Here is a 27,862-nt window from a genome sequence, read left to right as displayed (position 1 = left end):
GAAAATATAGTATGAATCTGTTTCTATTTCTGTATAAAAAGTGATCTATGCCTCCTAGGATACCCAGAAGAGTTGCATGAAATGTTGCAATAAATTTTCCAAGTAAGTTAAATTTTAGGTAATAATTTTTTAGTACCTCTTTTTTGAGATTCCTGGTTTTTGATGAACTTGAGTGTAACTAAACAACAATCACAAGCATATGCATCTTTTAAAAGACCTGAAAATATGCAACAAATTTCATGAGGGATTGACAGGGGAATAAGTGGTTTTCTTTTTCTGTTCATCTGCATTTTCCAAAATGTACCAATAATATATGCATTAGAGTTCTGTAAACTCTTATCTGATACACTTGCAACCAAAGATGTTTCAGAATCTGATTTTTTTTTTTTTTTGCTTTTAGAAAGGCAACACAGAACATGTATTAACATACCCTAACATCAGGCAGTACCCCATAATCAAACACAAATATTTCTGCAGCAAAGTGAAGAGTCATACTAAGAGAAATAGATAGATAATATAAAAAATTTCTTTTTTTTTAAGATTTCATTTATTTATTCATGAGAGAGAGAGACAGACAGACAGACAGAAACTCAGGCAGAGGCAGAAGCAGGCTCCATGCAGGGAACCCGATGTGGGACTCGATCCCAGGACTCCAGGATCACGCCCTGTGCCGAAGGCAGGCACTAAACCACTGAGCCACCCAGGGATCTCCAATAATATAAAGAATTTCATGTCAACTTTTGTTTTTGTTTTTGTTTTTGTTTTTGTTTTGTTTTGTTTGGTGGGGGGGTTTTGCCACCAAAGAAGTCTACATTAGGTTTTATCACCAAAAGAGTGGAATTATTTAGTGGAAAGGACTAGAGAAGAAGTAAGGATTCCAATTCTGTCCCCCCTGGGTCAGCCAGCTTGGCACTTAGTCACTGAAGGCTGTGCACTCAGTTGAGAACAGTTAAAATAGCTGTTAAATGAATACTTTATAATACCAATAAATCAAAGCATTTCAGATTCCAAACTAAAAAAACATTTCTTAGTAAGGCTAAAGCTTTCAAGCATATTTCATTTTTTTTCAAGCATATTTCAAAAGTGAAGTTAATGAACAAGTGTTAAATTAAAATATCTGGAAATTATCAAAACCATAATGTAATTCAAAAACTTGACATGGCCACCCAATAAACTGTAGACCAAAAAGACAGTACCACTCATGGTATTCTTTAATTCCACAATTGTGCACTAAGGACCTATAATTCATAAAGATTTCATGTTGCCTTCAACAAATGGGCCCTGGGTCCACGCGATTGCAAATACCAAGAGCTCGAAAATGAGTGCAATAGGATATATCATGTAAATCAGGTAGTGGTCCCTGTTCTCTCAATCAGAATATCATTTGTAGACTACGATACAAAATGAATTCCAAGTGAATTCCATTTAGAATAACTGCATGTCAGCTTTCAGAAAACCAGAACCATGGTTGATGGAACATTTGTTAGAACACTGAGATACCCAATAGTCAACAATACTTAATGCAATGGTCAAATATGGTGGAACTATTTGTGCCCAACGATGTAGGTACTCAAAAGATAAAAGTCTCTTTTTATCCATTGTCACTGGGGCACTTATCAGCTATCTCCTTATCCCTGACCCACCTTTGTGGTGATGACCTAGAACTGATCATAGACATCAGGAGGTCACCATTCAACTGCCTGCAGGGCCTAGGCAAATCATATCAACTAGTGATGTAGAGATAGAGATTGAATGTACAGCAACAGAAAGTGGCGGGCACCAAGGCAAACTAGAAAATATAAGCTATAGGTGAAGGCACTCAAATATTAAGACATTTGACCAAATTCAGTCCTCTAGTAATCAAATGATTGACAGACACACTGTCTATATAATGAATGCCCATTCTGAAATCTCCTCCTCTTATAGTTGTCTTAATTTTATTTGCTGGCATTGGACCCAGCAAATACCAGCAGTCTCTAACAACAGTGTAAACTCATGGAACAGAGAACCCTGTTTATTCTACCTTATTACTACAGTGAAGCCCCAGCAGGCATAAAGTCAGTCATTAATTACAGAGATCAAATCTACAGCCTTATTTTGTCTAACCAAGTGAGCTATGTCATCAAATAGTACAAGTGGTATATAACTGATAAAGAGCAGGCCAAAGGAGACTCTGAACATATAAGAACAATTAAAATAAGAACCAAAGAGAAACAGTTCTTTTATTTGCTACAGAACCTCATACATCCTTCATGATAAGGGACCCCATTTTTTCCCCTCCTGCTAACTAATTGCTAAGCACAGCTAAAATTCTGAGCTTTAAGGAGCTTGTCTCTCTCTGTACCCTCTCTGAAGACCCTCTTCCACGTTTAAAGAAAAAAAGAAAAAAGGCAGTAACAACATAAAATTGAAGAACCAGAAATACAGGCTGATCAAGAACTCATCTTTTCTAAAAATACAGATTATACTTGTGAGGAAAAATCCAGATCATAAGCTCTTAGACCTCTATGACAGTGTTGCTCAATATGGCAGCTGCTAGCTATATGCAGCTACTGAGCTTTGAAATGTGGCTGATCTGAACTTTGAAGTGTAAAGTATTGTTAATTCTTTATTGATTACATATAACCAATGATATAAATATTTTTGATACACTGAATTAAACTATATTATTAATATTAATTTAATGTGTTTCTTTTTACTTTTTAGTGCAGCTACTAGAATACCTCAAATTACATATGTGATTCATGTTATACTTCTATTGGACAGTGCTACCCCAAAAAAGGTCATATTTTACAACGAACTCCTCCAATGATTATCTTCCTGGCAAAGAATAGATATCAAGGACCTCCTTCCTCCCCCAAAAAACCCAACAACTTCAGTCATTAAACCAGTCACAGTCCTCAGACTAGTGACAATGCAGCAGGCTGCCAGAATAATCTGGGCATTCACTTACCCAAAAGTTGAGAACTTGTTTAATAATGATCTGAGGTTAAAAAATAAAAGAAAAAAAAATTAAAAAAAATAATTATCTGAGGTTAATTTCTTTTTTTTTTTTTTTAAGATTTTATTTATTTATGAGAGAGAGAGGCAGAGACACAGGCAGAGGGCAGAGGGAGAAGCAGGCTCCATGCAGGGAGCCCGACATGGGACTCAATCCCGGTCTCCAGGATCAGGCCCTGGGCTGAAGGCAGCGTTAAACCACTGAGCCACCCAGGCTGCCTGGTTAATTTCTTCCTAAATGACTCTAGTATGTAAAACAAATAAGGAGTAGCCTGAAAGAAAATCTGTAAGCCAAAAGATTTTTTTTTTTCCTTACTGCTAGATTTTTTAGGTAACTAAACCTGAGGAGTGACTTTGGTACTACACTGTTAAGTACAAACAGATTTAACAGTTTTTTTTTTTTATTTACAAACAGATTTAATATTTTAAACTACTGCTTTTATTACACAAGTAAAAACCACTTCACACAGACAATGACAAGTGTTGATGAAGAGGGAGAAATTAGAACCTTCACACACTGCGGATGGGAATGTAAAATGGTACAGCTGTTTTGGACAACAATTTGATAGTTCCTCAAAATGTTAAATAGAAAAATTCTATGAGCCAGCAATTCCACTCCTAGGTATTTACCCAAAAGAAATGTAAATGTACATACAACTACACAAACACTTCTACATGAATGCTCATGGCAGCATTATTAATAGCCAAAAAAAATGAAAACAACTGTCACTTGATGAAAGGATAGTGAAATGTGATATATCGATACAATAGGCTATATTTGGCAATGGAAAGGAATGAAGCACTAATACTTGCCACAGCATGGATAAACCCTGAAGACAGTGCTGAGTGAAAGAAATCAAAAGACCACATACTGTATTATCCCATTTATATGAAATAGGCAAATCCATAGAAACCAAAAGTAGAGTAGTGGCTGCCAGGGGCTGGAGAAAAGGGGGAAAGGGAGTATCTGCTAATGGGTACAGTTTCTTTTGAGATTAAAAAAGAAAAAGTTCTAAAATTGTGGCAATGGTTGCAATAATTCTGTGAATGTACTAAAAACAACTGGATTGTACATTTTAAGTAAGTGAATTGTATCGTACATGAATTATATTTCAAAAACGCTTCTTTAAAAATATAAAACATTAACGAAAAATAAAAAACATTACAGTGAAAACCTGAATGCTACAGAAAGGGGCCTATATGAAATCTGACTATATGATATGCTTCATTTTAGAACAAAATGAAAATGTGAGGGCATCTGGGTGGCTCAGTCAGTTGAGTATCTGCCTTCCCAGGGTTCTGGGATCAAGTCCTGTATGACACTCCTTGCTCAGTAGGGAGCCTGCTTCTGCTTCTCCTTCTCCCTCTGTAGTTCCCCCTGCTCATGTGCTGTCAAATAAATAAATAACAATCTTTTAAAAATTAAAAAAAGGTGGGGGGCACCTAGGTGGCTCAGTGATTGAGCATCTGCCTTTGGCTCAGATCATGATCCCGGGGTCCTGGATCAAGTCCTGCATCAGGCTCCCTCCAGGGAGCCTGCTTCCCTCTCTGCCTATGTCTCTGTCGAAAGAAAAAGAAAGAAAAGAAAAGAAAAGAAAAGAAAAGAAAAGAAAAGAAAAGAAAAGAAAAGAGGAAGAGAGAGAGAGAGAGAGAGAGAGAGAGAGAGAGAGAAGAGAAGAGAAGAGAAGAGAAGAGAAGAGAAGAGAAGAGAGAAGAGAAGAGAAGAGAAGAGAAGAGAAAAGAAAGAAGGAAAGAAGAAAAGAAAGAAAAGAAAGAAAAGAAAGAAAAGAAAGAAAAGAAAGAAAGAATAAATAAAATCTTTAAAAATAAATTAAAAAATTAAAATTAACAAAAGAATGAAAATGTGACAACTAGTCATATGAAAGGGAAGAGGGAACTTCACCTGTGATTGACTACATTACTGGCCCTAATGCCTCACTCCTCCCTGAATCTACTCCTTAGCCCTATAATAGTGCAGCTACTCCCACAAAAGGGGCAAGGTTTAGTTTTGTGGCTCCTTGTCTTCAGTTTCCATCATATGACTTGCTTTGGTTCAAAGAATGAAGTCGAAGTGGCAGTGTGCTAGTTCTGAGCATGAGCCTCAAAAAGTCTTGTAGTTTCCACCTGCCCTCCTATGCTTCTGCTACTGTCGTAAGAAGAACCTCCCCTGGGTGCTACTGCCCATTCAGTCTAGGCCCCAAAATAAACACACATGAAGCAGAGCCACCCAGCTGATGTATAGATCTGAAGCAAGAAGCAAAGTTGCCCACCCAATCTGCAGATTGCTATTTTAAGCCATTTTAGGTGTGGAGATAATTTATTATGCAGTATTACTGTGGCAACAGCTAACTAATACAGTAACCAATTCTCCCACTGAATTCTGAAGAGGTTCCATAAATTAAACAGTAATAATCACAATAGATCTCACCTAACAACCTGAACAATGATACTTCCAATTACTTAGTGTAATTGAGTGAGCTCTAGACCTCAAATGATACTTGATGTTTGTCCCTTTGATGCTGTCTCTTAAACTGAGAGTTGAGAGCAACATACTCTTCCATCTTACTAGTTTTTCTTTTTTTAAGGGTTATTTTAAAAAGTCAAATACTGAATGCTATTTATTAGAGAAAAAATTTTTTTGAGAGAGGGGTGTAGTGGGGAAGAGGGGAAGAGGGAGAGAGAGAATCGTAAGCAGGCTCCACGCCCAAAGCAGAACCTGACACAGGGCTCAATCTCATGATCCTGAGATCATGACCTGAGTCAAAATCAAGAGTCAGACATCAGACACTTAACCAACTGAGCCATCCAGGCGCCCTGGAATAACAATAAATAATAATAGTTTATTTAAATAAACTATGTGCCAAATAAACCACTGAGGATAAAGTCACAAACAAAATAGAGTCATGTCCTCAATACTTTATAGGGAAACAAACAACAACTGAAAGAGGTAAATACAATGTACTAAGTGAATACAAAGAAGGGTCATCCAGAAACCATGAAGAGATAAATTTTTTATTTTATATGTATAAAGTCAATAGGAGTTACTGGCTTATTTGATGAGGATTAAAAATGTCTCCAAGGTCTCCAGCTGTAACACCCAAGCCAGAAGCTCTTAAAAGCTATGGGACAGGCTAATAAGATTGCCTCATTACCACCTGTTAACTCATTATCAACCTGGTAAGTCAACAGTGAGGCACAAAGCTGGATTTGCAGAGCTGTTCAGGGCCATTTGCACCTCTGCCACATGATGACTCTCACTGAGTTGCCTATTCTGGTAGCTGGCTATCTTTTCTTTTTGGTCTCATTATTTGACCTTCCTGATGCTTGAATTTCTAACCTTCCCCCTTGTTTCTACTGTCCAATCACATCTGGTATTCACTGTTCTCTCCTACTTCTACTTGTTATTCCCTTTTGTTCTAAGTTGGTTGATAACCTTTGGTGTTGGCTCTTAAAACCTTTGTTATCCATGGATAACAGCCTATTATATCACTCTTAAGTCTGTAGGTTATTTTCACCATTGCACAGCATGTGAAGGTACAAAACAAGAACTTCTAATCCCCCAAATTTCTGATTTATGCCTATCTATGCCTGCAAGACCAGGTTGTTTAATTCTGACCTAAAATTGAGGCACTGCTGTATCTATGCAATTTAAAATATGCACACACCAGGCCAAGAGATTTTTTTAAACTGTCCTTTCTGAATTATAATTATTAAACAAGAGAAATGAGTTAAAAGAGAAAAAATGAAGGCAAAATAAGGTTTTATTTTTAAAATATTTTTAGCTCTTTAAACAAAAGCTTAAATACAAGAAATATGGATTTCTGAAATAGTAGCAAAAGAGATAGAAAATGTTAAATTGCTCAGAAGCTACTTTCCATATAGCTTATTGCTCCTCATATTTCAAAGACAATCTCCTGCAAAATATTTGAGATGGCCGAAACTTGTTCCCTAATTACAAAAAAAAAAAAAAGAGAGAGAGAGAGAGAGAGAGAGAGATTCTCCATTTAAAAAAAATAATGTATGTCACAAAGTGCTTATTTGGGAGATAAAGTAGAAATAAATTGGGAGCAGTAAATTGAAGATGACATAAATGAAAAGCCTGTGGTCCTCTATAAATGTCTCCCTAAGGTGTTCAGTTCAGGGACTGAGCCACTTTCTCTTCTCAAGGTGCTGTATGGATATTAGCAAGTTAGGCATATCTGGCCACAACCCTTGACTCACTATCAATTTTACTTTTCTTTAAAGAGCTGTGAGATGGGGGATCCCTGGGTGGCTCTGTGGTTTAGCACCACCTTCGGCCCAGGGGCATGATGCTAGAGACCCAGGATCCAGTACCATGTCAGGCTCCCTGCCTGGAGCCTGCTTCTCCCTCTGCCTCTGTCTCTCTCCCTCTCTGTGTCTGTCATGAATAAGTAAAATCTTAAAAAAAGAAAAAAAAATGAGCTGTGAGATGTTAGGTAAGTATCTCTTCTCTTCTATGTGCCCTGTCATTATACTTTTAAGGTGACGTTCTCTTCTAAAATCTAGTTCTAAAATCCAGCAAATTTCACCTCTAAAATATTCATTCTTTAAAAAAAGGAAAATCTCAGCCTCTACTATGCATAAGGTCCTTACACCAGGAAATTAATTATTTTGATCCTATCCTTACAGAGTTCGTGCAAGGTGGGAAGATAGCTACATAATTCAATACAAGGTCAGAAAAATTGTAAAAGTGCTGCCACATGACAGGATCAGATAAAAAACTACAGGTATCAGAAGAATATTTCTCCTGGGCCAATCAGAAGGTTCTGTAACAAGACAAAAGCTTTTCAGCTGGACTTTGAAAGATGTATAGGACTCACATATTTAGAGACTTTGGAGAAAGCCTAACCAGGTATAGGAGTCAGTTTAAATAAAAGGGGAAGAACAGTAAGTAACCCAGTTTGGCAGAAATAACAAGCATTTTAAAGAAAATGCAGCCCAGGTGGTTCAGCGGTTTGGCGCCACCTTTGGCCCAGGGCATGATCCTGGAATCCCGGGATCGAGTCCCACGTCGGGCTCCCTGGGTGGAGCCTGCTTCTCCCTCTGCCTGTGTCTCTGCCTCTCTCTGTGTGTGTGTGTCTCTCATGAATAAATAAATATTTTTTAAAAAATAAGGAAAATAAAGGGAAGCAAGGTTATAAGGCAAGATTGTTTTGATGAGTCAGACCAAAGAGGTTGGACTTTATATTGATACAATTAAAAACAAAACAGAGGGCACCCCCGGGGGCACAGCGGTTTAGCGCCGCCTGCAGCCCGGGGTCTGATCCTGGAGACCCAGGATCGAGTCCCGCGTCAGGCTCCCTGCATGGAGCCCGCTTCTCCCTCTGCCTGTGTCTCTGCCTCTCAGTCTCTCTCTCTCTCTCTCTCTCTGAATAAATAAATTAAAAAAAACTTATAAAAAAAGAACAGAAAACAAGACCTCCAAAAGCAATACAATCCAAACTAGTGGCAATATAAAGACCAAAAGAAGCAAAGAATAAATGTACACATCAAATGTTCATTTCCTATTAAGTTCCCTTCAAAACTAACTGAGGGATCCTTGGGTGGCTCAGTGGTTGAGCATATCTGCCTTTGTTTGGCTCGGGTCCTGATCCCGGGATCTGGGATCGAGTCCCATATCAGGCTCCTTGTGGGGAGCCTGCTTCTCCCTCTGCATGTGTCTCTGCCCCTCTCTCTCTGTGTGTCTCTCTCATGAATAAAAAAATTAAATCTTTAAAAATAAAATAGACAAAAATCTCTAAATTTAAACTATAGTAAAAAAAAAAAAAAAAAGTCTTTCCAAAGGGGTGCTCAGATGGTTGGACGTCTGTCTTGGGTTCAGGTCATTTTCTCCAGGTCCTGGGATCAAGCCCCACATCGGGCTTCCTGCTCAGCAGGGAGTCTGCCTCTGCCTCCCCTACTAGCACTCGCTCTTTCTCTCTCTCAAATGAATAAATAAAAAATCTTAAAAAAAAAGTCTTCCCAAGATCAATTTATCCTTCTCTCTAGCTTCAAGTATAGAATTCTCTTCCTTAACAAAAAAATGAAAATAAAACCAGAAGACTATGGCCCTGTCTACAACAAGAACCCTCCCGCTTTCCTATGTCCTTCCCATCTTATCTTGCAAACAAATGGCCAGTACCCAAAGGATGCCTTTTATTTCTTCATTACCCTGCCTTAATTTGCCTTTCACCCTCTCTACTCTCATCTTTATTAGTGCACTTTCACTAATGACTTCCTTAGCAAATTCAACATCCTGTTTTTCTTCATTCTCTTTGAACCCTGTAGCCTTTTACACTCTTGCCCCCCAAAATTCTATGTGCCTTTTCTTTTATCACCATTAGGCTTTGCTAATTATCCTACTTCTGATGGAGCTTTTTTTGATTCCACCTCTTCCAATTCCCAACTCTGAGTTTTCCAAGCCTCAACTTCCAGGCTTCCATTCTGCCCTCAGAGCTATACTTTCCAACTTGGTTAACTGACCTCATCTCAAATCTTTAACTCTCACTAGCCTCACAGTGGCCCTAGGTAGCAATTCTATAATAAGACTAGACTGAATCCCTAAGATGAAAGTTATGTATGAAAATATTTTTAAGCTATTAGATCTTAATGTTTTCTGAGGTATTTATTGGTGCTTGCACTAATCAATGCATAGGTAAGAGAAATCAATTTCTAAAACTAACTTTTTTAAAAAAAGATTCTATTTATTGGGGGGTGGGGATGCACAGAGGGAGAAGCAGACTCCTCACTGAGCAGACAGCCCAACATGGGGCTCAATCCTGGGACCCACAGATCATGACCAGAACCAAAGGAAAACACTTAACTAAGTGAACCACCTCAGGTGAACCTAAAATTAACTTTTACTTCTAACAGTATTTTTGCAAGCATTTTTGAGAATGAATGTAAATTTTAATGAGTTTATAAGTCAGTGGAGCATATAGTCAAAGGTTTAAAAGTTAAGGCTGTCAGACAAGACTGAAGATTTACAAGTTTGGAAAGTAAAGCTAGACAACTCAGGCAAAATTAAGGAAACAACAAAGTCAAGCACAGTACTTAAAGTGTCTGCATAACCAAGTTGAAAAAACAATTAAAACTTTACTGCATTCGTCCTATTTAGGTCAAGAGTGAAGCCGAAGTCTGAGGCCCTCAGATGAGGGGAAGTGGGTGTGCCTAACAAACATGGTATGGAACAGGGAAAACGTAAGAAACTGCTAACAGACCCCCTTCAAGCATTTTAGGGTATGAATGCCCTGTGCATTCCAAAGAAAACCAGAAAAAGCCTAGGATTATCCATACCACTGTACTCTTCCCTCATCTGAGTACATTATAGAGAAAACTGCCTTCCAAAACAAAGATCAAAATAAAACATTTTGGGGATCCCTGGGTGGCGCAGCGGTTTGGCGCCTGCCTTTGGCCCAGGGCGCGATCCTGGAGATCCGGGATCGAATCCCACGTCGGGCTCCCAGTGCATGGAGCCTGCTTCTCCCTCTGCCTATGTCTCTGCCTCTCTCTCTCTGTGTGTATGTGACTATCATAAATAAATAAAAATTAAAAAAAATTTTAAAAAATAAAACATTTTGTAAAAAAACTTAGCTCTTATTCAATTCATGATTTTTCTTCTTTATTTTTGGACCATAAAATGTGACTAGAAGAAAATGACCTTATAGCACATTTCAAAGGCAACAATATAAATCAATGACAATTTGAAAACTTTTCTTTCTTTTTATACGGAATTACTTGGTTATCTCAAAAGAATCCTCACTAGAATGGACACCTCAAAGTTTAAATGCTACTTATATTATGAAACAAGAAAAATTATTTTCTGTAGTAAGGAACTCTGTATCTGGAACCTGTCTGGATCTAACAATGTAGAGCACAAATACCTTGCTTTTATATTTTACTTAGCAATTTACAAAGCATTTGCATGTGCATTATCTCATTAAATCCTTGCAACAACTCTTTGGAGTATGACATACCCATTCTACAGACTACAAAACTGGAACTAAAACAAGACTAGATCCCAGTTCATCAGAGCTGGAAATCACCCTCAAATAAAAATTTTCCCAATTTGAAGAAACCAGAATGGAATTAAAAGCTCTTATTTTAGAATTTCAAACAAAAATGTAATGAGTGGCACTGACAGAATCAAATATTTTTTGAGCACTTATATTCAGTAAAATTCACAAATTCATTAAAAAAAAAAAAGTGGGGCACATCTCTACTGTAGAGCCGTTCTGTTTTTTATCCCTTAGTGGTTCTTCACTATCAATACCAGAACTCCAAAACAGACATTATCAAGTCTTATCAAATTAGGGTGAAATCTACAAATCAAGAAATGGGATTTTCTATTAGATTTCTAATGTATATTCATAGACTGATTGGTCTAATACCTTAAAAACATTTTCAAACCTAACTTTTCATAGGTGCTCAATCTAGTCTAATCACAGCTAATGAGTAGGTCTGTTTTAAGCTTTGGCCTTAGTGAGACCTATTAATAAAATCTGACAGGTAAGAATTCATTGTGAGGATCATAGGGACTAATTGTAGATTTTCACTGTAAAATTGAATCCCTCTAGACTCCTAAGAAGTTAAAATTACAGAAGAGGCACACTGTACCTCTAACTTTCCCAGTAAAGGTTGGAAAATGTTACAGAAACTTGTTGCAAAGTTGCAAAAATTTGACTTATACATACGACAAATTAAACCAATATTGTCTTTTTTAACTCCCAAGAAGCAACCATTAAACTCCAGAAAATATACTCTAGGATTTAACAAATCAAGTCATACTTAACGGCTCTATTGCCAGGGACAGCAATCACATCAAGTTCAGATGCCAAATGTAGCCAAGTAAAACAATACTTGGCTAGATATTCACCTTTTAAGACATCTCGATTTTCCATGAGATAGTTTGATGAAATGTGAGAATGATAAAAACTAAGTTACTAACGTTGAAGTAAAACACAATTAGAATTCCATAACACCTCAATTCAAGGGCGTTTGTCATCTTTAAAATAGATGGTCACACAGAAATCTATTTTTAGAAATGCATGGATAGGGGTGCCTGGGTGGCTCAGTGGGCTAAGCATCTGGCCCTCAGCTCAAGATCAAGCCCCACGTTGGGCTTTTTTGCTCAGCAGGGAACCTGATTCTCTCTCTCTCCCTCTGCCTTCCCCTTACTTGTCCTCTGTCAAATAAATAAATCAAGAAAGAAAAGAAAAGAAAAGAAAAGAAAAGAAAAGAAAAGAAAAGAAAAGAAAAGAAAAGAAAGAGAAAGAAAGAAGAAAAGAAAAGAAAGAGGGGGGAGGGAGGGAGAGAAAAAAAAAAGAAAAGAAGGAAATGCATGGACATTAGGCTCCTGAATTCATAATACCACTCGGTAAATTATAGGATGGTTACAGACTCTCCAGCTTCCCTCTCCTCTATCCCCAGGCAGGAAAATGATTTCGGTACAAATTCCTGGTCTTAGTTTTGGTTAATTTCAGTCTGAATCATGCATTGCCAAACCATTATTATAGCACCTTAACTAGAAGCAAGACATGTTTTAAAAATGAGCAAATCTAAAGCCTATAATGCTAGACACACATTTTCAACTAAATAATTTCTCTCTGAAAAATTTGCATAAAATGCAATGACCACAAGATACAAGAACAGATATGATCACAACAGATACAACAATACACAATAGTAATTGCATAGAAGTGACTTTCACGAGTTCTAGAGATCTGTGTTATTTCTCATTCTCAGGTATAACACTATTTGCCAATACCTAGTATCAGGTAAAATACTATTTGCCCATTATATTCACAATATATTACCTCAATATAATGCAATCTTTAGAGTAGACCTTAAGACACATAGCCCAGGGGGAGTGTTCTCATTCATTTGTTCAGTAAATATTTACCAGCTATCATTACATACCAAGCACCGGAGAGAATACCAAAATAGAAAAGATTCTTACTCTTGTGTAACTTTTTAGTTTGTCTGTCATCCCTCAGAAACCCACACAAGATAAAACTGTGAAGAGCCTACTGAGGAACCTGGGTTTTATTCCAAGTGTGACCACTGAAGAGTTTTTTAAGCTGTCAGAAGGTCACTTAGGATAACAGTCATCATGTGGAGAATAGGGGAGGGGGGAGGTGTAACCAGTGAGGAGGCTAACAGGGAACTCAAGCAAAAATGGACTGGCTTACAGTAGTGATTATGGAAATGGAAGTAGACAGATTTAGCCACAGAATCATGTTAAACAGTCTTCACTTTGAGCCCTTTTACCATTTACATGTTATTTGGCAAGTTACTTAAATTCTTTGAGCCTCAGTTTCCTTATTTAACAATGCTTTAAAGCCCTAGCACCCAGAAAACACACAATAAATTGTTATGATACTACTTTGGAAACAAAATTCATTTCAATGAGGTCCACATGTACTTATTTCCTTTTTCCCCTACACCAACATTAACGCTAACTTAAGTAATTTTTACCACCAAGATTCAAGTACTGCATTGACTCCATCGAGAAGTTCCTAAAAAGAGAGGGAAAGAGAGACAAATTCCTGTTTCTCACAGAACTTATGCTAAAATAACTGCTCATAAATACACATCGAGCAAGGTGTTTTTTCCCAAATTAAGAAAAAATCTAGCTTCCACCTTCTATTTGTGTTTTCACATGCATTCTTTTACTTCCTGGGTATACAAGTAAGAAGGATACAAGCTGAGTCCTGTGGTTACATCGTGATAAAGATTGCGGTATTACTACCAATGATTTTAATTTCATCTGTCAATAGCTTTTATTTAAAATTTTATTAAGGATGGCATTACTCATTCTTACAGCACTGTGATACCAAGAAACTAAGTTACCAAGAGCTTTTATTAAGTATAGTATATGGATTATAATAAACACCTATCTGTAGCTTTCCCTCACACTTAAAATATTCTTTCAACAAAGGATGAACAATCATAAAAATCTATCTTATTCAATCAGTGTGTTCTAAGCAGAAGCTACAGGCAAGACAATGTACTAAGTATGTGGGAGGTACTGTAAGAGCATCCTTACTCTCAAGGAGCTTACAATCTAATGAAGAGGCTAGGTATTCAAACACATAAAAGTAGCAAAAATGCAGACAGACTACAAATATCAAATATAAAGAGATCAGTTGGATATAGAAATGCTTCTCAGATATGTGGAATTTCAGGTGAACCCTTGGGTAACGAGATTTTGATAGACTTTGCTAGGAATAAAGTATGATAAGGAAAACAACTTTGGAGGACAAGAACGCTGCTTTTCTCAGTTGCTGCCATTTTACAGTATGATATTTGTAATCACAACTAGAGTCTGGATATTTAGATGAGGATTTGAGTTTAGGATGCACACTCTAAGTCCCTGCTTTGCTTTTCCCTGGGCACCTTTTAATAATAACCACTAGAGGTAAGCCCCCCAAATTACTGACCTGAACACCAATCACCTTGTAAGTAACAGTTGTTTGCTACCCTGCTCTGTATCTCCTGCTCATGACCTACCTGGGACAGAGAACTGCCCGTTCCCTGGCTCATTGGGCCCTATGGTTTCAGTTACCAGGGTCAACCACAGACTGGAAGCAGATGATCCTCTTCCTCATGTATTATCATACGGTCAATAGCGGCCTAACGCTACGTCACAACCTCTATGTCATTCACCTCCCTTCATCGCATCACTTAAGCATTTTTTCATCTGTCATCACAAAGGTGAATACAGTACAATAAGATACTTCAAGGAAGACTGCATTCACGTAACTTTTATTACAGTATGTTGCTATAATTGTTTTATTTGTTGTTAATCTATTACTAGGCCTAATTTATAACTTAATTTTATCATACATATGTATGTATAAAAAAAGCATAGTATATACAGGGTTCGGTACTACCCTTGGTCTCAGACATCCACTGGGTTCCTGGTATGTAAACCCCACAGATAATGGAGGACTACTGTACTTCCACTGTATGAGTGTACTGAAACTGCACCTTCAACTGAAATGACCCCTTGAATTTCATCTTCCTAAAGTGGGAGCTCAGATGCTGATGGAGGTATCTGCCAAATACCTGGATGGCTTGTGCCCCCTCATTCATCAGGTCATAACCTACATATTCTTAAGTCAATACACCCACTCTAGCTTCTCAACACAGAAAGCAAGCACAAGAAACCAGAAAACAGCATGAATAGCATGTATAGAAGTTTTTTTTTAAGTTAACTTTTTATTATGAAAAATGTAAACATGTCAAAATATACAGAATAGAATAATAAACCTTCAAGTATTCATCACTAAGCTTCAATAATTACCACATGACCAATCTTGCTTTATAATTTACCTATCTTATTACACTAAAATCCTGGGGCACCTGGCTAGCTCAGTTGGTGGAGCTTGTGACTCTTGATCTCAGGGTCATGGGTTCAAGCCCCATGTTGGGTGTAGAGATTGCTTGAAAATAAAATGTTTAGGGGCTCCTGGGTGGCTCAGCAGTTGGACATCTATCTGAGTTTGGCTCAGGGCGTGATCCTGGAGACCTGGATCGAGTCCCACATCAGGCTCCCTGCATGGAGCGTGCTTCTCCCTCTTCCTGTGTCTCTGCCTCTTTCTCTCTCTCTCTCTCTCTCTCTCTCTCTCTCTCTCTCGGTCTCTCATGAATAAATAAATAAAATCTTTAAAAATAAACAAATAAAATCTTTTTTAAAAAAGACAAGAAAAGAAAATCCTAAGGAAACTATTTTCAATCTTCTGACATCTACATTCTAGATTCTTCACTGACAAATGGTGAAAATTAACAAGACAGGAAACAACAAATGTTGGAGAGGATGTGGAGAAAGGGGAACCCTCTTGCACTGCTGGTGGGAATGTGAACTGCTACAGCCACTCTGGAAAATTGTGTGGAGGTTCCTCAAAGAGTTAAAAATAGAGCTACTCTATGACCCAGCAATTGCACTACTGGGGATACAGATGCAGTGAAAAACTGAGACACCTGCACCCCAATGTTTATAGCAGCAATGTCCAGAATAGCCAAACTGTGGAAGGAACCTTGGTGTCCATCGAAAGATGAATGGATAAAGAGGATGTGGTCTATATATACAATGTTACTCAGCCATTAGACACAACAAATATCCACCATTTGCTTCCAAGTGGATGTAACGGGAGGGTATTATGCTGAGTGAAGTAAGTCAATTGGAGAAGGACCGACATATGGTTTCATTCATATGGGGAATATAAAAAATAGTGAAAGGGATTATAGGGGAAAGGAGAGAAAATGAGTGGGAAAAAATCAGAGAGGGTGACAGAACATGAGAGACTCCTAACTCTGGGGGAGGAGGGCGGGGAGACGGGTGACTGGGTGACGGGATGAGCACTGGGTGTTATACTATATGTTGGCAAATCGAACTCCAATAAAAAAAAATTTTTTTTAAAAAGATTCTTCACTGACTCCACCCTCAGACCAATTTATACTGCCACAATAGTCCCCACAAGGTTGATTTTCCTAATGGCCACATGCAAACGTAGTACAAGTCCATAAAAAAGCAAAACAAAACAAACTCTTATTTGCACAAACCAAAAGAACAGTGACAAAGATACTGCAAAAAAGATACTCCAAAACTCAGTTCACATGTACTCTTGGAATACCTTTTTCATACTTACAAGGAGAATGAATACAATGATGGGAGAATGTATCAAACAAAACAAAGCATCACAAGTGAAGTATCTCATCAAATCACTTGGCATCCTAAGCCTAAATTTCCTCTTCCATAAAACAGAGCATTCACCTACCTCAGAGACTGGTGACTGAAACATGGATATTACTTACAGTAACTATCAGAACCTAGAAAGCTGCCTGGTTTCCCAATCCTCTCTCCTCATATACCTCCCTCTCTCAAGATGATGTAAAAACTTTCTCCATCTCAAAACTCGCTAAAGGTGAGAGGCTAATAAACATTCTAATTTCAATGAGTTTCTTTGCCTATAAAGCAAAAGGAGCTGAGATGGAAGTATTTTAGTAAGATAAATACTGTAAAATATCAAACTTCACAAAACAGTACCCCGCCCCCCAACTAGTAGAGCCATCCAACATCACATAGTGTGTGGCCAACTATCTAGTAAAACACTTTCATTTTCCTCACTTCTTGGCCACTGTGCTTACTCCTTCAACCGTCCATGGTCTCTATATGGCACAGTAAAAGCAGAAGGGCAGCCATCAGGACTCTCAGCTAGACCAGTTAGTGTTAAGAGCTCAAGATGAGTTAGTTAAGTTAGTTACAGAACTTAACTCTAACTCTGTCCGTAAGAAAGCTCAAACTGTAATCTTGTGTTCCATATTACCTGCTAAGGAAAGGCAGCTCACTGTTGCTCAAAACTATCCAATCAGTTAATGCTTTTAAAAATACATCTGCAGTCACAACTGTTCACCAACGTTTTAATTCTTCTTTTAGTGTGACTTTCTTTCAGACTCTGTTTTCTTCTTTTTGAGCACTGAAGTTCCCTTCTGAATTATCATCTTCCATCACCAATCCTCTTTCCCTATGTGAAGACACAATGAGTTCCTGACTTATCTATCATAACCTCAAGCACCACAAAGCATCCACTCCACTAAAGCCCTCTACCTAAAACCATTCTTTATTTTCATGTATTATCCATTTCTTTGTCGTTCCCCTAACGATAATGTAATAAAATGTAACACTTTACAGTTTTCCATTGGCTTTCTAAAGTTATTCATTTAATCTTTACAATCTATGAAAAAGGCAAGGGAAAAGGAATGGAGAACTTACTATCTTGCCTACTTATAAACCAAGTTAGCGGTGAAAGAGGGACTACCAAACCAAATCTTCCAACTCCAAACGCCATGCTCTTCCCACTCAATTGTGCTCTTTTCTAGCAAGGGAAAGCAGTACAATTCTGTCCCAAACCACATTTGCTTCAAAGAGTAAACCATCTTCAAACAATCTCTCTAGATTGCAACCAGATTTCCCATCCCCATACTACCATCCCATTCCTTCCTTCTTCACCCTCAGTTATTACCTTCCTCCTCACTATCCAATTTCCACTCTTCAAGGAAGCTACCGTCATTCCTTCCACCCCTGCAAATACTCCACCTCCACATGCTAAAGGGAGGCCTCTCACCCCCATCTCCCCAAACACTGCATTCCCTTCTCAGGATAGGTTAAGTTCTCACTCCATAAACCACACAGTGCGCTTCTCATTCCTCAACAAAATATTTAATAGCGTTAGAAGTCCCATAAAAATGAACTTGCAGATCTTCCATCTCCATACTTGATCCAGGGCAGCAGGCCACTTTAAATTCCGAAGAACAGAGTACCAACCCTCACAAAGATTCTACTCATGCTCCACTTGCCACCAACGACTCCTTTTCCAGAATGTGGTTATCCAAACAGGATCCCCTTCCAACCTCCTCACAAGGGACTCCCTTCCATGGTTCCCAAGACGTTCCTCCCGTGGTTTTCCTTCGATCACACCCGGGCCTCTGCCCACCTTACCAACTCTCCCTTCAGTCGCCACGCAGGTGCTAAGCAGCAGCCCCAGTCAGACGGCTCCTCCTCTCTTCCAACTTCCAAGTTCAGCCTCCTATCACCTGTTTTTCCTACCAGCTTCTTCGCAGCCCGGTGGCCCACCCTTGCCCTGGCCCGCCTCTGCCCACCCTTTCAATCCTCCTGCCCAGCAGCTACCCCCTCAAGTCAGTTCCGGAGTGTCCACGGGATTCAACTTCCCATCCGTGGGCTTCCCACCTCTGGGGTCATGCTCCCCTTCTCCATCACCTGCTCCGCCCATGACCGGATGACATCCGCCGCGGCCACCACCGCCTCCACCCCCCTTCTCGGACTCCCGAGTCCCCGGCCGCTGACCACCTTCCACGAGCGCCAGCCGCCCCCTCTGGTGGGGACGAGGGGGGCGTGCACCCCCAACCCGCGCCCCCCCGCGACGCGCACCTGTTCCTCCTCCTCCTCTCCCCCACCCGGCCGCGTCGGCGCCCCGACCCCCACCTGCGCCGCGCCCCGGCCTCCCGAGCCCCGCACTCACCACGAGTAGGTCTGCTCCGCCATGGCGCTGACTCTCGTGAGCTCCGCTGCAGGCTCTGGCCGGGCCCGGCGGCGGCGGTGGAACGAACCGGCGGCGGGCTCGCTCGGGCCGGGAGCGGAAGGCGCGGCCGCGGCCCGGCGCTCGCTCGCTCGCTCGCTCGCTCGCTCGCTGGCTCGCACGGCGGGCGGGCCGGGAAGGCGGCTGGCGGGGAGAGGCCGGGCTCCGAGGCGGCCCCGCTCCCTGGGCCCCGGGGCGGGGCGGGCTCCGCTCTCGGCCTCCCTTACCGGCGGCGGCGGCGGCGGCTCCGCTGCGGCTCTAAACCCAACATGGCGGCGGCGGCGGCGGCGCTGAGAACAAGGGGGCCCCGGGGCGGGCGAGTAGCGAGAGGGCCCCGCGCTCACTGCGCGCTGGGCCGCTGGAGCGCCGCGCACGAGCGGCGGCGGCGGCGGCCCGGGGACATGGCCGGCGGGCGGAGGCGGCGGCGGCGGCGGCGGCGGCGGCGGCGGCGGCTGAGGGGGGCGCTAGGCGGTGAGGCGAGGCCGCTCGACTCACACCCGCTGAGGGGAGGAGAGGAGGGGGCGGGGGCCAGCCCTGGCCCCGCGCGGATCACGTGCCCAAAACACGCTCACGTGACGCGCGCGCCCCGCCCCTCGCGCCGGGCCCTTGCGCGGAGACGTCGGTTCGCCGGTTCGAGGCGACTGTTGCTCACACAGCTTCTGGCGGTTGGGCCGCCTCCCGCCGCTTGGTGCCGCCTCCTCCCCACGCGGAGCTGTCGCCTCGGGCCCCCTCCCCTTCCCCTCTAAGGGGCTGCAGCAGCCAGCCAATCAGGAGCCCCGGTGCGCGTCCGCTGGCTGCCACTCAGCTGTCGCGGTCCATCCACAGTGTGCGGGCCGAGGGGCCCCCAGCTGTCGCTCAACCCGTCAGTCTGCAGTCGGAGTGCTGCATCCTCTGGTTCGTTCATTCGTTTAGCGAATGTCCCAGGAAGCCAACCTTTATTGCGCCGGGCTCTGAGCCAGGTCCTCAGGGTGCCAACTTGAATGCCCATAGTTGCCTTCATTTGATCAATAGAGATTTTATTGGGAACCAACCACGTATCACCTGATCCTGCCGGATCTCTGCCCTCCAAGAGCTTACACTCTAGAGGAAGAGACATAGTCCAGGCCGACAAATAGGTCAAGAAAATTTCAGATGCTGAGTGTCATGAAGACGATGATCCCAGGTAATGAATGGGACAGAGTGTGTATGGATGGGGCCTGCCTTTAGATGGGGCGGTCAAGGAAGGACTAGCTGAGGAGATGGCATTGGAGTTGACACCTGAAGGATGAAGCGGAGCTCGTTGTGCAGGAGCAGAAAGTTCAGGGAACTGTCCATCGGCAAGACTGGAGGCAGGCATGAAGTAAACATAATAGAGCTAGACCAGAGACCAACAGAGTAAATCTGGGGCATAAGAGGAGAGAGAGAGAGAGATGTATTGAGCCTCTGGCCATGGGGGGATGCTTCTCCAGAGTGGCTTACTAGGAGAAAAGCCATTCTAGGAAGAGAGAATGGCATGAGACAAGGCCCAAAGATGTGAAGGCTTGGAGTGAGCTTGGATCCAGGAGTGGGATGGATGGTTTGTACTGGGGAGTGTTGAGAGAAGGGACTCATGATAAAGGCACACTGAAGCCAGACTCTGAAGGGCCGAGCTAAGCCTCCTTGCCAGTTAGTACGTTCATGAATGAAAACGATCAGTGCAGCTCCAGGTTTGAGAAGCACACTCCGGCAACAGACATACTAGCCCTCTGGACCCCAGTCTCCAAGGGAGGCAGAGATCCCACACCTGAAACCAGCATATTGCAGCTCCTGTGCAGCCTGCCCCATTTCAGGCCGGGATCTAGCTCTGCTCCAGTTTCCCAGGGCCTGCCCAGGCTTAGAGGGAACACCACACCCTGAATCTATCTACAAATGGATCAGTTGGCCATTGCCCATACATCTGCTGCTTGCCTGTTCCCCAAGGAGAACCCATTAACGAGAAAGCCAAGTACACTTTTCCTTCAGGAGCAATCTCTCCTTCATCCTCCTTCCTCCACTGCCAGGTGCCAGGACGAGTCAGGTTCAACATGTATCTTGAAGCTCCACCAGAGAGCCCTGGGAAAGGGCCAGCTGATAAGATCAAAGTCCCAAAGAGGGTTTGAGGCAGGGCCCCAAGAAAATAAGAGTCCACTGGGTGTCCTTCCTCTGACCATTGACAGAAAGATAACCAGCCTGCAAATACCTGCCCAGCCATAAATAGCACTGGATATGGGGATATCGTGGGGATAGGAAGGCAGAGAGCCTAAATTCTTGATGATCATTTGGCTCTTATGGCTTTGCCTGGTGTTTTACAGATGCCAACTATCTCCTTAAATGTGACACACAGCCATTCTGAGTCTCAAAAGAGCATGAGTGAGGCTTCAGGCCCCATGGGAAGGAGCATGAGTGAAGCTTCAGGCCCCAATGGGAAAGGCCAGAAATCATTGGTACAAGTGGCTTTGAGAGGCACAGAAGCTTGTCTGGAAAACTAAGAACAAAACAGACCAGACATGTTGCTAATGAGACAGAAAGAGACACAGAGCCTTTGGGCAATTCACTTGGTTTTTAGTTCCCAGTGAGTTATTAAAGGCAATGCCAAGTGAAAAGTTGGTATTGGATGGATGGAAAATGAGGTGCAGAGAGGAAAGAAAATCAAGGCCTCCCCAGAAGCAACAGGATCATTCTTTGCACTGAGAAAAACCTGGTGGAAGAAAAGAGGGAGAAGAGTTTGGGGTGAAGGTATGGGGTTAGAAATAAAAAGAAAGGTTTTCAGGGCAGCCAGAGTGGCTCAGCGGTTTAGTGCCACTTTCAGACCAGGGCCTGATCCTGGAGACCTGGGATCGAGTCCCACGTCGGGCTCCCTGCATGGAGCCTGCTTCTCCCTCTGCCTGTGTCTCTGCCTCTCTCTCTCTCTCTCTCTCTCTCTCTCTCTCTCTGTGTGTGTGTGTGTGTTTCTCATGAATTAATAAATAAAATCTTAAAAAAAAAGGTTTTCTTCTCTCCATCTAAACCAGAGGCCCTCAAGGTGTCTCTTGGATAAACATGTGAATGCAGATTTTATAAGAAGTCAAACAGCATTTGACAGGGCTAGGAGCATGTCCAGGCCACCGAGACCCCATGTATGTGGTCTTAGGAAGAAGAAATGTGAGCCCAGAGACCAGTGGCTTGAGCATCTCAGGCTAAGTTTGCCAAGATGTAAAAGGCACCTCCAGGTCCTGGGCAGAATCTCTGCAGGTTTGAAGGTCAGAATGAAATAAATCTGAAGCCTGTGGGTTGGCTGGAGTCTGCTCAGCCTGGGGAACCTGGGGAGTGGCTTTCAGTTCCCCCCGCCAGCAGCACTCAGCTCCACACTGGAGCAGTCCCAGGTGTATCTATGGCACCTCTGGGCCTCAGCTGGGTAGTCAGGTGTGCTTGGCAGGAGATGGATACAGGCGTTGGCTTCCCCCACAAGGGATGCCTGGCTTCCCCACCCCTTGAACCCCGCCCACGACGTGAGAGGGCCACATTTTATGCAATGTTTGTTGAAAGAAGCAATGGAAGTTCCTCTAATTATCACCACTGTAATTATATGATCACTTCTTCTACCAAATGTGTTAAAAAAAAAGACTTGGTGAGTCTCCCCAAGATGCATCATCTGCCTTAGGCGCAGACTCCTGGGAGCAGGCTTTTCGGGTCTGGCTGGGCTGAGTAGGCATTACTAAGGTCAAAGGCTTGGGTCTGACCAGTCCCTGCCTGCCTCTCCAGCCATTTTCACCTCTATCCTCCACATCTCCCAACCCCAACACACACACACACACACACATACACACACACACACACACACACTATTTACATTCCACAGTGACCCGATTGCAGCTTTCCAATAGGCTCCGTTCTTTTTTGTGTCCAGATCCCCGACCAAGCCCAGGAGGCATTTCCATTTCTTAACTGCTGCTTATAATTTTGAGGCTTGGCTTCCATTTCACCTCCTCTGGGAGGGAGTCTAACTTGATCAAACCTAGGCAAGGTTGGATACTCCTTCCTGAGATCCTCCTCCCCAGACCCCTGAATTTACAATGTATGTAATGTAGATGTAACAGCACAGTGAACAGTCATGTCACTGCTTGTTTACTTGTCATTGTCTCCCTCTGGATCGTGACTGCCTTGTGGGAAGGAACTGTGGCTTGTTGCCATTTATGCCTTCCGTTCCCAGCGCAGAACTTTAGCTCAGAGTAGAAGCTCAAACACTGTGGAATGAACCTTTGAGCAAGCAAGAGGGCAAACCAGATTTCAAACCAGAACAACTGGTTTCACTGATAATTCCCATGATTCTCTCCATGATCTTGTTCATATTCAGCATCTGCTCCTCTTCCCTGAAACCCCCTTCCTGACTGAGAAAGTTAATTCTTCAAGGCAGATAAACCTCTTTAGAGACGTTATGGGATGACAGAAGATCAGAAGTATAGGTTTAGGTATATGGGGAACTTAGGAGGCATCAGTTCATCTACAATCTTTGGCCGCACGTGTTTTAAAAAAACTTAATTTTTTTAGAGCAGTTTTAGGTTTATAGGAAAATTGATGAGAAAGTACCAAGGGTTCCCTCCCCACCCCAACACACAGTTTCCCTCATTATTTATATCTTGTGTTTGTGTGACACATTTGTTACAATTGATGAGCCATAAAAAACTAAGATCCATAGTTTCCAATAGGTTTCACTTTTTTATTTTATTAATGATTTTATTTAAAAAAGATTTTATTTATTTGAGAGAGTGAGAGAGCACAAGCAGGGGGAGCAGCAGAGGGAAAAGGCGAAGCAGGCTCTCCGCCAAGCAGGGAGCCCAGTGTGGGGTTTGATCCCAGGAACCCAGGATCAAGACCTGAGCTGAAGGCAGATGCCTAACCAACTGAGCCACCCAGGTGCCCTGGTTTCACTTTTCAAAAATCTTTTCATAAAAACTAATCTCTATACCCAATGTGGGGCTCAAACTCACAACCCTGAGATCAAGATTTGGATGCTCTTACTGACTGAGCCTCCAGGCGCCCATAGGTTTTACTTTTTGTATTGTACAATTCTATGGGTTTTGACAAAGGTATAACGATATGTATCCACAATTACTTGGTATCATACAGAATAGTTTCCCTGCTCTAAAAATCTCCCATGCTTCACTTACTCATCTCTCTCTCCCTCCAAACTCCTGATAAGTTTACTGTCTCTGTAAATTTACCTTTTCCAGAATGTCATCTAGTTGGAATCATGCAGCCTTTTTTAGATTGGCTTTTTTCACTTAGTACTATGCTTTTAAGGTTTCTCCATGTCTTTTTGCGGCTTCATAGTTATTTTTGTCATTGAATAATATTCCATTGTATGAATATACCAGTGCTTGTTTATCCACTCACGTATTGAAAGATATCTTGGATGCTTCCAGGTTTTGTCAAGTATGAATAAAGCAGCTATAAATATTTGTGTGCAGGTTTTTGTATGGACATGTTTTCAACCTATTTCAGAATATCATGAGTTTTTTAGAGGTGTGTTGTTTAATTTCCAAATATTTGGGGCTTTCCCAGATACCTTATTGCTATTGATTTCTAGTTTAATTCTGCTGTGGTCAAAGAATATATTCCATAAGGATTTAACCTTCCAAAATTTGTTAAAACTTGTTTATGGCCTAGGATATGGCTTATTTTTATGACTATTCACTGTGCATTGGAAAAGAATTTTATTCTATTATTTGAAGTGTAATGTTCTGTATATGTCAATTAAGTCAAGGTAGCTGATAATGTTCAGATAGTTTATGTCCTTACTAGTTTTTTAATCAAGTAATTGACTTTTTGTATCAATTATTCAGAGGTATTAAAATCTCTACTTAAGGGGCACCTGGGTGACAGGGTCAGTTAAGTGTCCAACTCTTGGTTTCAGCTCATGTCGTGATCTCAGGTTGTAAGATTGAGCCCAGCATCTGGCTCCAAGCTCAGCACTGAGCATGCTTGAGATTCTCTCTTCTTCTCCTTCTGCCCTCCTGCTCATGCTCTCGCTCTCTCTCAAATAAATAAATAAATAAATCTTTAAAAAAATAAATAAATAAAATAAAATCTCTAATAATAATTGTGAGTTTGTTTACTTCTCCCTTTAATCCTATTTTTGCTTTGTGTATCTGATACTCCGTGATTAGGATAATACACACTTAAAGTTGTCATGTCTTTCTGATGAAGTGCCTCTTCTATCATTTTGAAATACCTTTTACAGTTTTGGGGTTTTGTTTTGTTTATATTTTATTTATTTATTCATGAGATACCTAGAGAGAGAGGCAGAGACATAGGCAGAGGAAGAAGCAAACTCCCTGCAGAGAGCCTGATGTGGGACTTGATCCCAGGACCCCAGGATCACTACCCAATCCAAAGGCAGACACTCAGCCACCAAGCCACCCAGGTGCCCCTAAAGTCTTTGCTTTGAATATCTGATATTAATATAGTCATTGAAGCTTTCTTATGATTTGTGTTTTTATTTTGTATCTTTTACAATTCTTTTACTTCCAACCTATGTGTAGCTTTGTATTTAAAGAATGCGTCTTGTACAATAGAATGGGAGAAGATATTTGCAAATGTCTAATCAGATAAAGAGCTAGTATCCAAAATCTTTTTTTTTAAAGATTTCATTATTTATTTGACAGAGGGAGAGAGCACAAGCAGAGGGAGCAGCAGAGGGAAAAGGAAAAGTAAGCTCCCCACCAAGCAGGGTGCCCAATGCAGGGCTCAATGTGGGGCTCCATCCCAGGACCCAAGACTATGACCTGAGCTGAAGGCAGACATTTCACCAACTGGGCCACCCAGGCACTCTAGTATCCAAAATCTATAAAGACTGTATCAAACTCAACATCCAAAAGACAAATAATCCAATTAAGAAATGGGCAGAAGATATGAACAGACATCTCTCCAAAGAAGACATACAAATGACTAACAGACACACGAAAAAATGTTCCACATCACTCGGCATCAAGGAAATACAAATCAAAACCACAATGAGATACCACGTCACACCATTCCGAATGGCTAAAATTAACAAGTCAGGAAACAACAAATGTTGGTGAGAATGCGGAGAAAGGGGAACCCTTATACACTGTTGGTGAGAATGCAAGCTGGTACAGCCACTTTAGAAAATAGTATGTAAGTTCCTCAAAAGTTGAAAATAGAGCTCCTCTCTCCAGGCGTCTTCGTGGGAGTGACATCGTCTTTAAACCCTGCGTGGCAATCCCTGACGTACCGCGGTGATGCCCAGGGAAGACAGGGCGACCTGGAAATCCAACTACTTCCTTAAGATCATCCAACTTTTGGATGATTATCCAAAATGCTTCATTGTGGGAGCAGACAATGTGGGTTCAAAGCAGATACAGCAGATCTGCATGTCCCTCTGCGGGAAGGCTGTTGTGCTGATGGGCAAGAACACCATGATGCGCAAGACCATCCGAGGGCATCTGGAGAACAACCCAGCCCTGGAAAAACTGTTGCCTCATATCCGGGGGAATGTGGGCTTTGTATTCACCAAGGAAGACCTCAATGAGATCAGGGACATGCTGCTGGCCAATAAGGTTCCTGCTGCTGCCCGTGCTGGTGCCATAGCTCCATGTGAAGTCACTGTGCCAGCCCTGAACACAGGTCTGGAGCCTGAGAAGACGTTTTTCTTCCAGGCTTTAGGCATTACCACTAAGATCTCTAGGGGCACCATTGAAATCCTGAGCTATGTGCAGCTGATTAAGACCAGAGACAAAGTGGGAGCCAGCCAAGCCACACTGCTGAACATGCTGAACATCTTCCCCTTCTCCTTTGGGCTGATCATCCAGCAGGTGTTTGATAATGGCAGCATCTACAACCCTGAAGTGCTTGACATCACAGAAGAAACTCTGCATTCTTGCTTCCTGGAGGGTGTCCGCAACATTGCCAGCGTATGTCTGCAGATAGGTTACCCGACTGTTGCATCAGTGCCCCATTCTATCATCAATGGATACAAGTGGGTCCTGGCTTTGTCTGTGGAAACTGATTACACCTTCCCACTTGCTGAAAAGGTCAAGGCCTTCTTGGCTGATCCATCTGCATTTGTGGCTGCTGCTCCTGTGGCTGCTGCCACCACTGCTGCACCTGCTGCTGCCGCAGCCCCAGCCAAGGTTGAAGCAAAGGAAGAGTTGGAGGAATTGGACAAGGATATGGGATTTGGTCTCTTTAACTAATCACCAAAAAGCAACCAATTCAGCCAAGTTTATTTGTGAAACAAGGAAATAAAGGCTTACTTCTCTTAAAAAAAAAAGTTGAAAATAGAGCTACCCTACAACCCAGCAATTGCACTACTGGGTCTTTACCCCAAAGACACAAATGTAGTGGGATCCCTGGGTGGCTTAGTGGTTTAGTGCCTGCCTTTGGCCCAGGGCGTGATCCTGGAGTTCCAGGATCGAGTCCCACGTCAGGCTCCCTGCATGGAGCCTGCTTCTCCCTCTGCCTGTGTCTGCCTCTCTGTGTCTCTCATGAATAAATAAATAAAATCTTTAAAAAAAAAAAAAAGACACAAATGTAGTGATCCAAAGAGGCACCTTCCACCCCAATGTTTATAGAAGCAATGCCCACAGTAGCCACACTATGGAAAGAGCCCAGATGTTCATCAATAGATGAATGGATAAAGAAGATGTGGTGTATATACACACACAATGGAATACTACTCAGCCATCAAAAAAATGAAACCTTGCCATTTACAATGACATGGATGGAACTAAAGGGTATTATGCTAAGCAAAATAAGTCAATCAG

The 27,862-nt window shown here is 41.9% G+C and overlaps 2 protein-coding genes and 1 non-coding gene across 3 annotated transcripts in view; 2 read left to right on the top strand and 1 right to left on the bottom strand.

Annotated features, from left to right (window-relative positions):
• The window catches only part of SPPL3 (signal peptide peptidase like 3), a 134,125-nt gene extending 114,580 nt beyond the window's left edge, over positions 1 to 19,545 (bottom strand). The window contains exon 1 of the mRNA XM_055322058.1: positions 19,044 to 19,545. Coding sequence (XP_055178033.1) covers positions 19,044 to 19,066 — 23 coding nt within the window. The 5' untranslated portion in view covers positions 19,067 to 19,545. The remainder of the gene's footprint in view (positions 1 to 19,043) is intronic.
• TRNAK-CUU (transfer RNA lysine (anticodon CUU)) lies at positions 15,365 to 15,437 on the top strand. The gene has a single exon. It is a non-coding gene; the product is annotated as a tRNA-Lys (tRNA).
• A 6,712-nt stretch (positions 19,546 to 26,257) lies between the features above and the next one.
• Positions 26,258 to 27,369, top strand: LOC129507978 (60S acidic ribosomal protein P0-like). The gene has a single exon (XM_055322834.1). The coding sequence runs from the start codon at positions 26,339 to 26,341 to the stop codon at positions 27,290 to 27,292; it is 954 nt and encodes a 317-aa protein (XP_055178809.1). The 5' UTR covers positions 26,258 to 26,338; the 3' UTR covers positions 27,293 to 27,369.
• The last annotated feature ends 493 nt before the right edge of the window (positions 27,370 to 27,862 follow it).

The sequence above is a fragment of the Nyctereutes procyonoides genome, unplaced genomic scaffold (assembly GCF_905146905.1).
Source record: "Nyctereutes procyonoides isolate TBG_1078 unplaced genomic scaffold, NYPRO_anot_genome, whole genome shotgun sequence".
Classification (NCBI taxonomy): domain Eukaryota; kingdom Metazoa; phylum Chordata; class Mammalia; order Carnivora; family Canidae; genus Nyctereutes; species Nyctereutes procyonoides.
The sequence above is the reverse complement of the archived record's forward strand: the minus strand, read 5'-3'. Positions and strand labels throughout refer to the sequence as shown.

What these genes read in the sequence shown, in the direction of transcription:
- LOC129507978 (XM_055322834.1), top strand. Translation starts at nt 26,339, where the DNA reads ATGCCCAGGGAAGACAGGGCGACCTGGAAATCCAACTACTTCCTTAAG.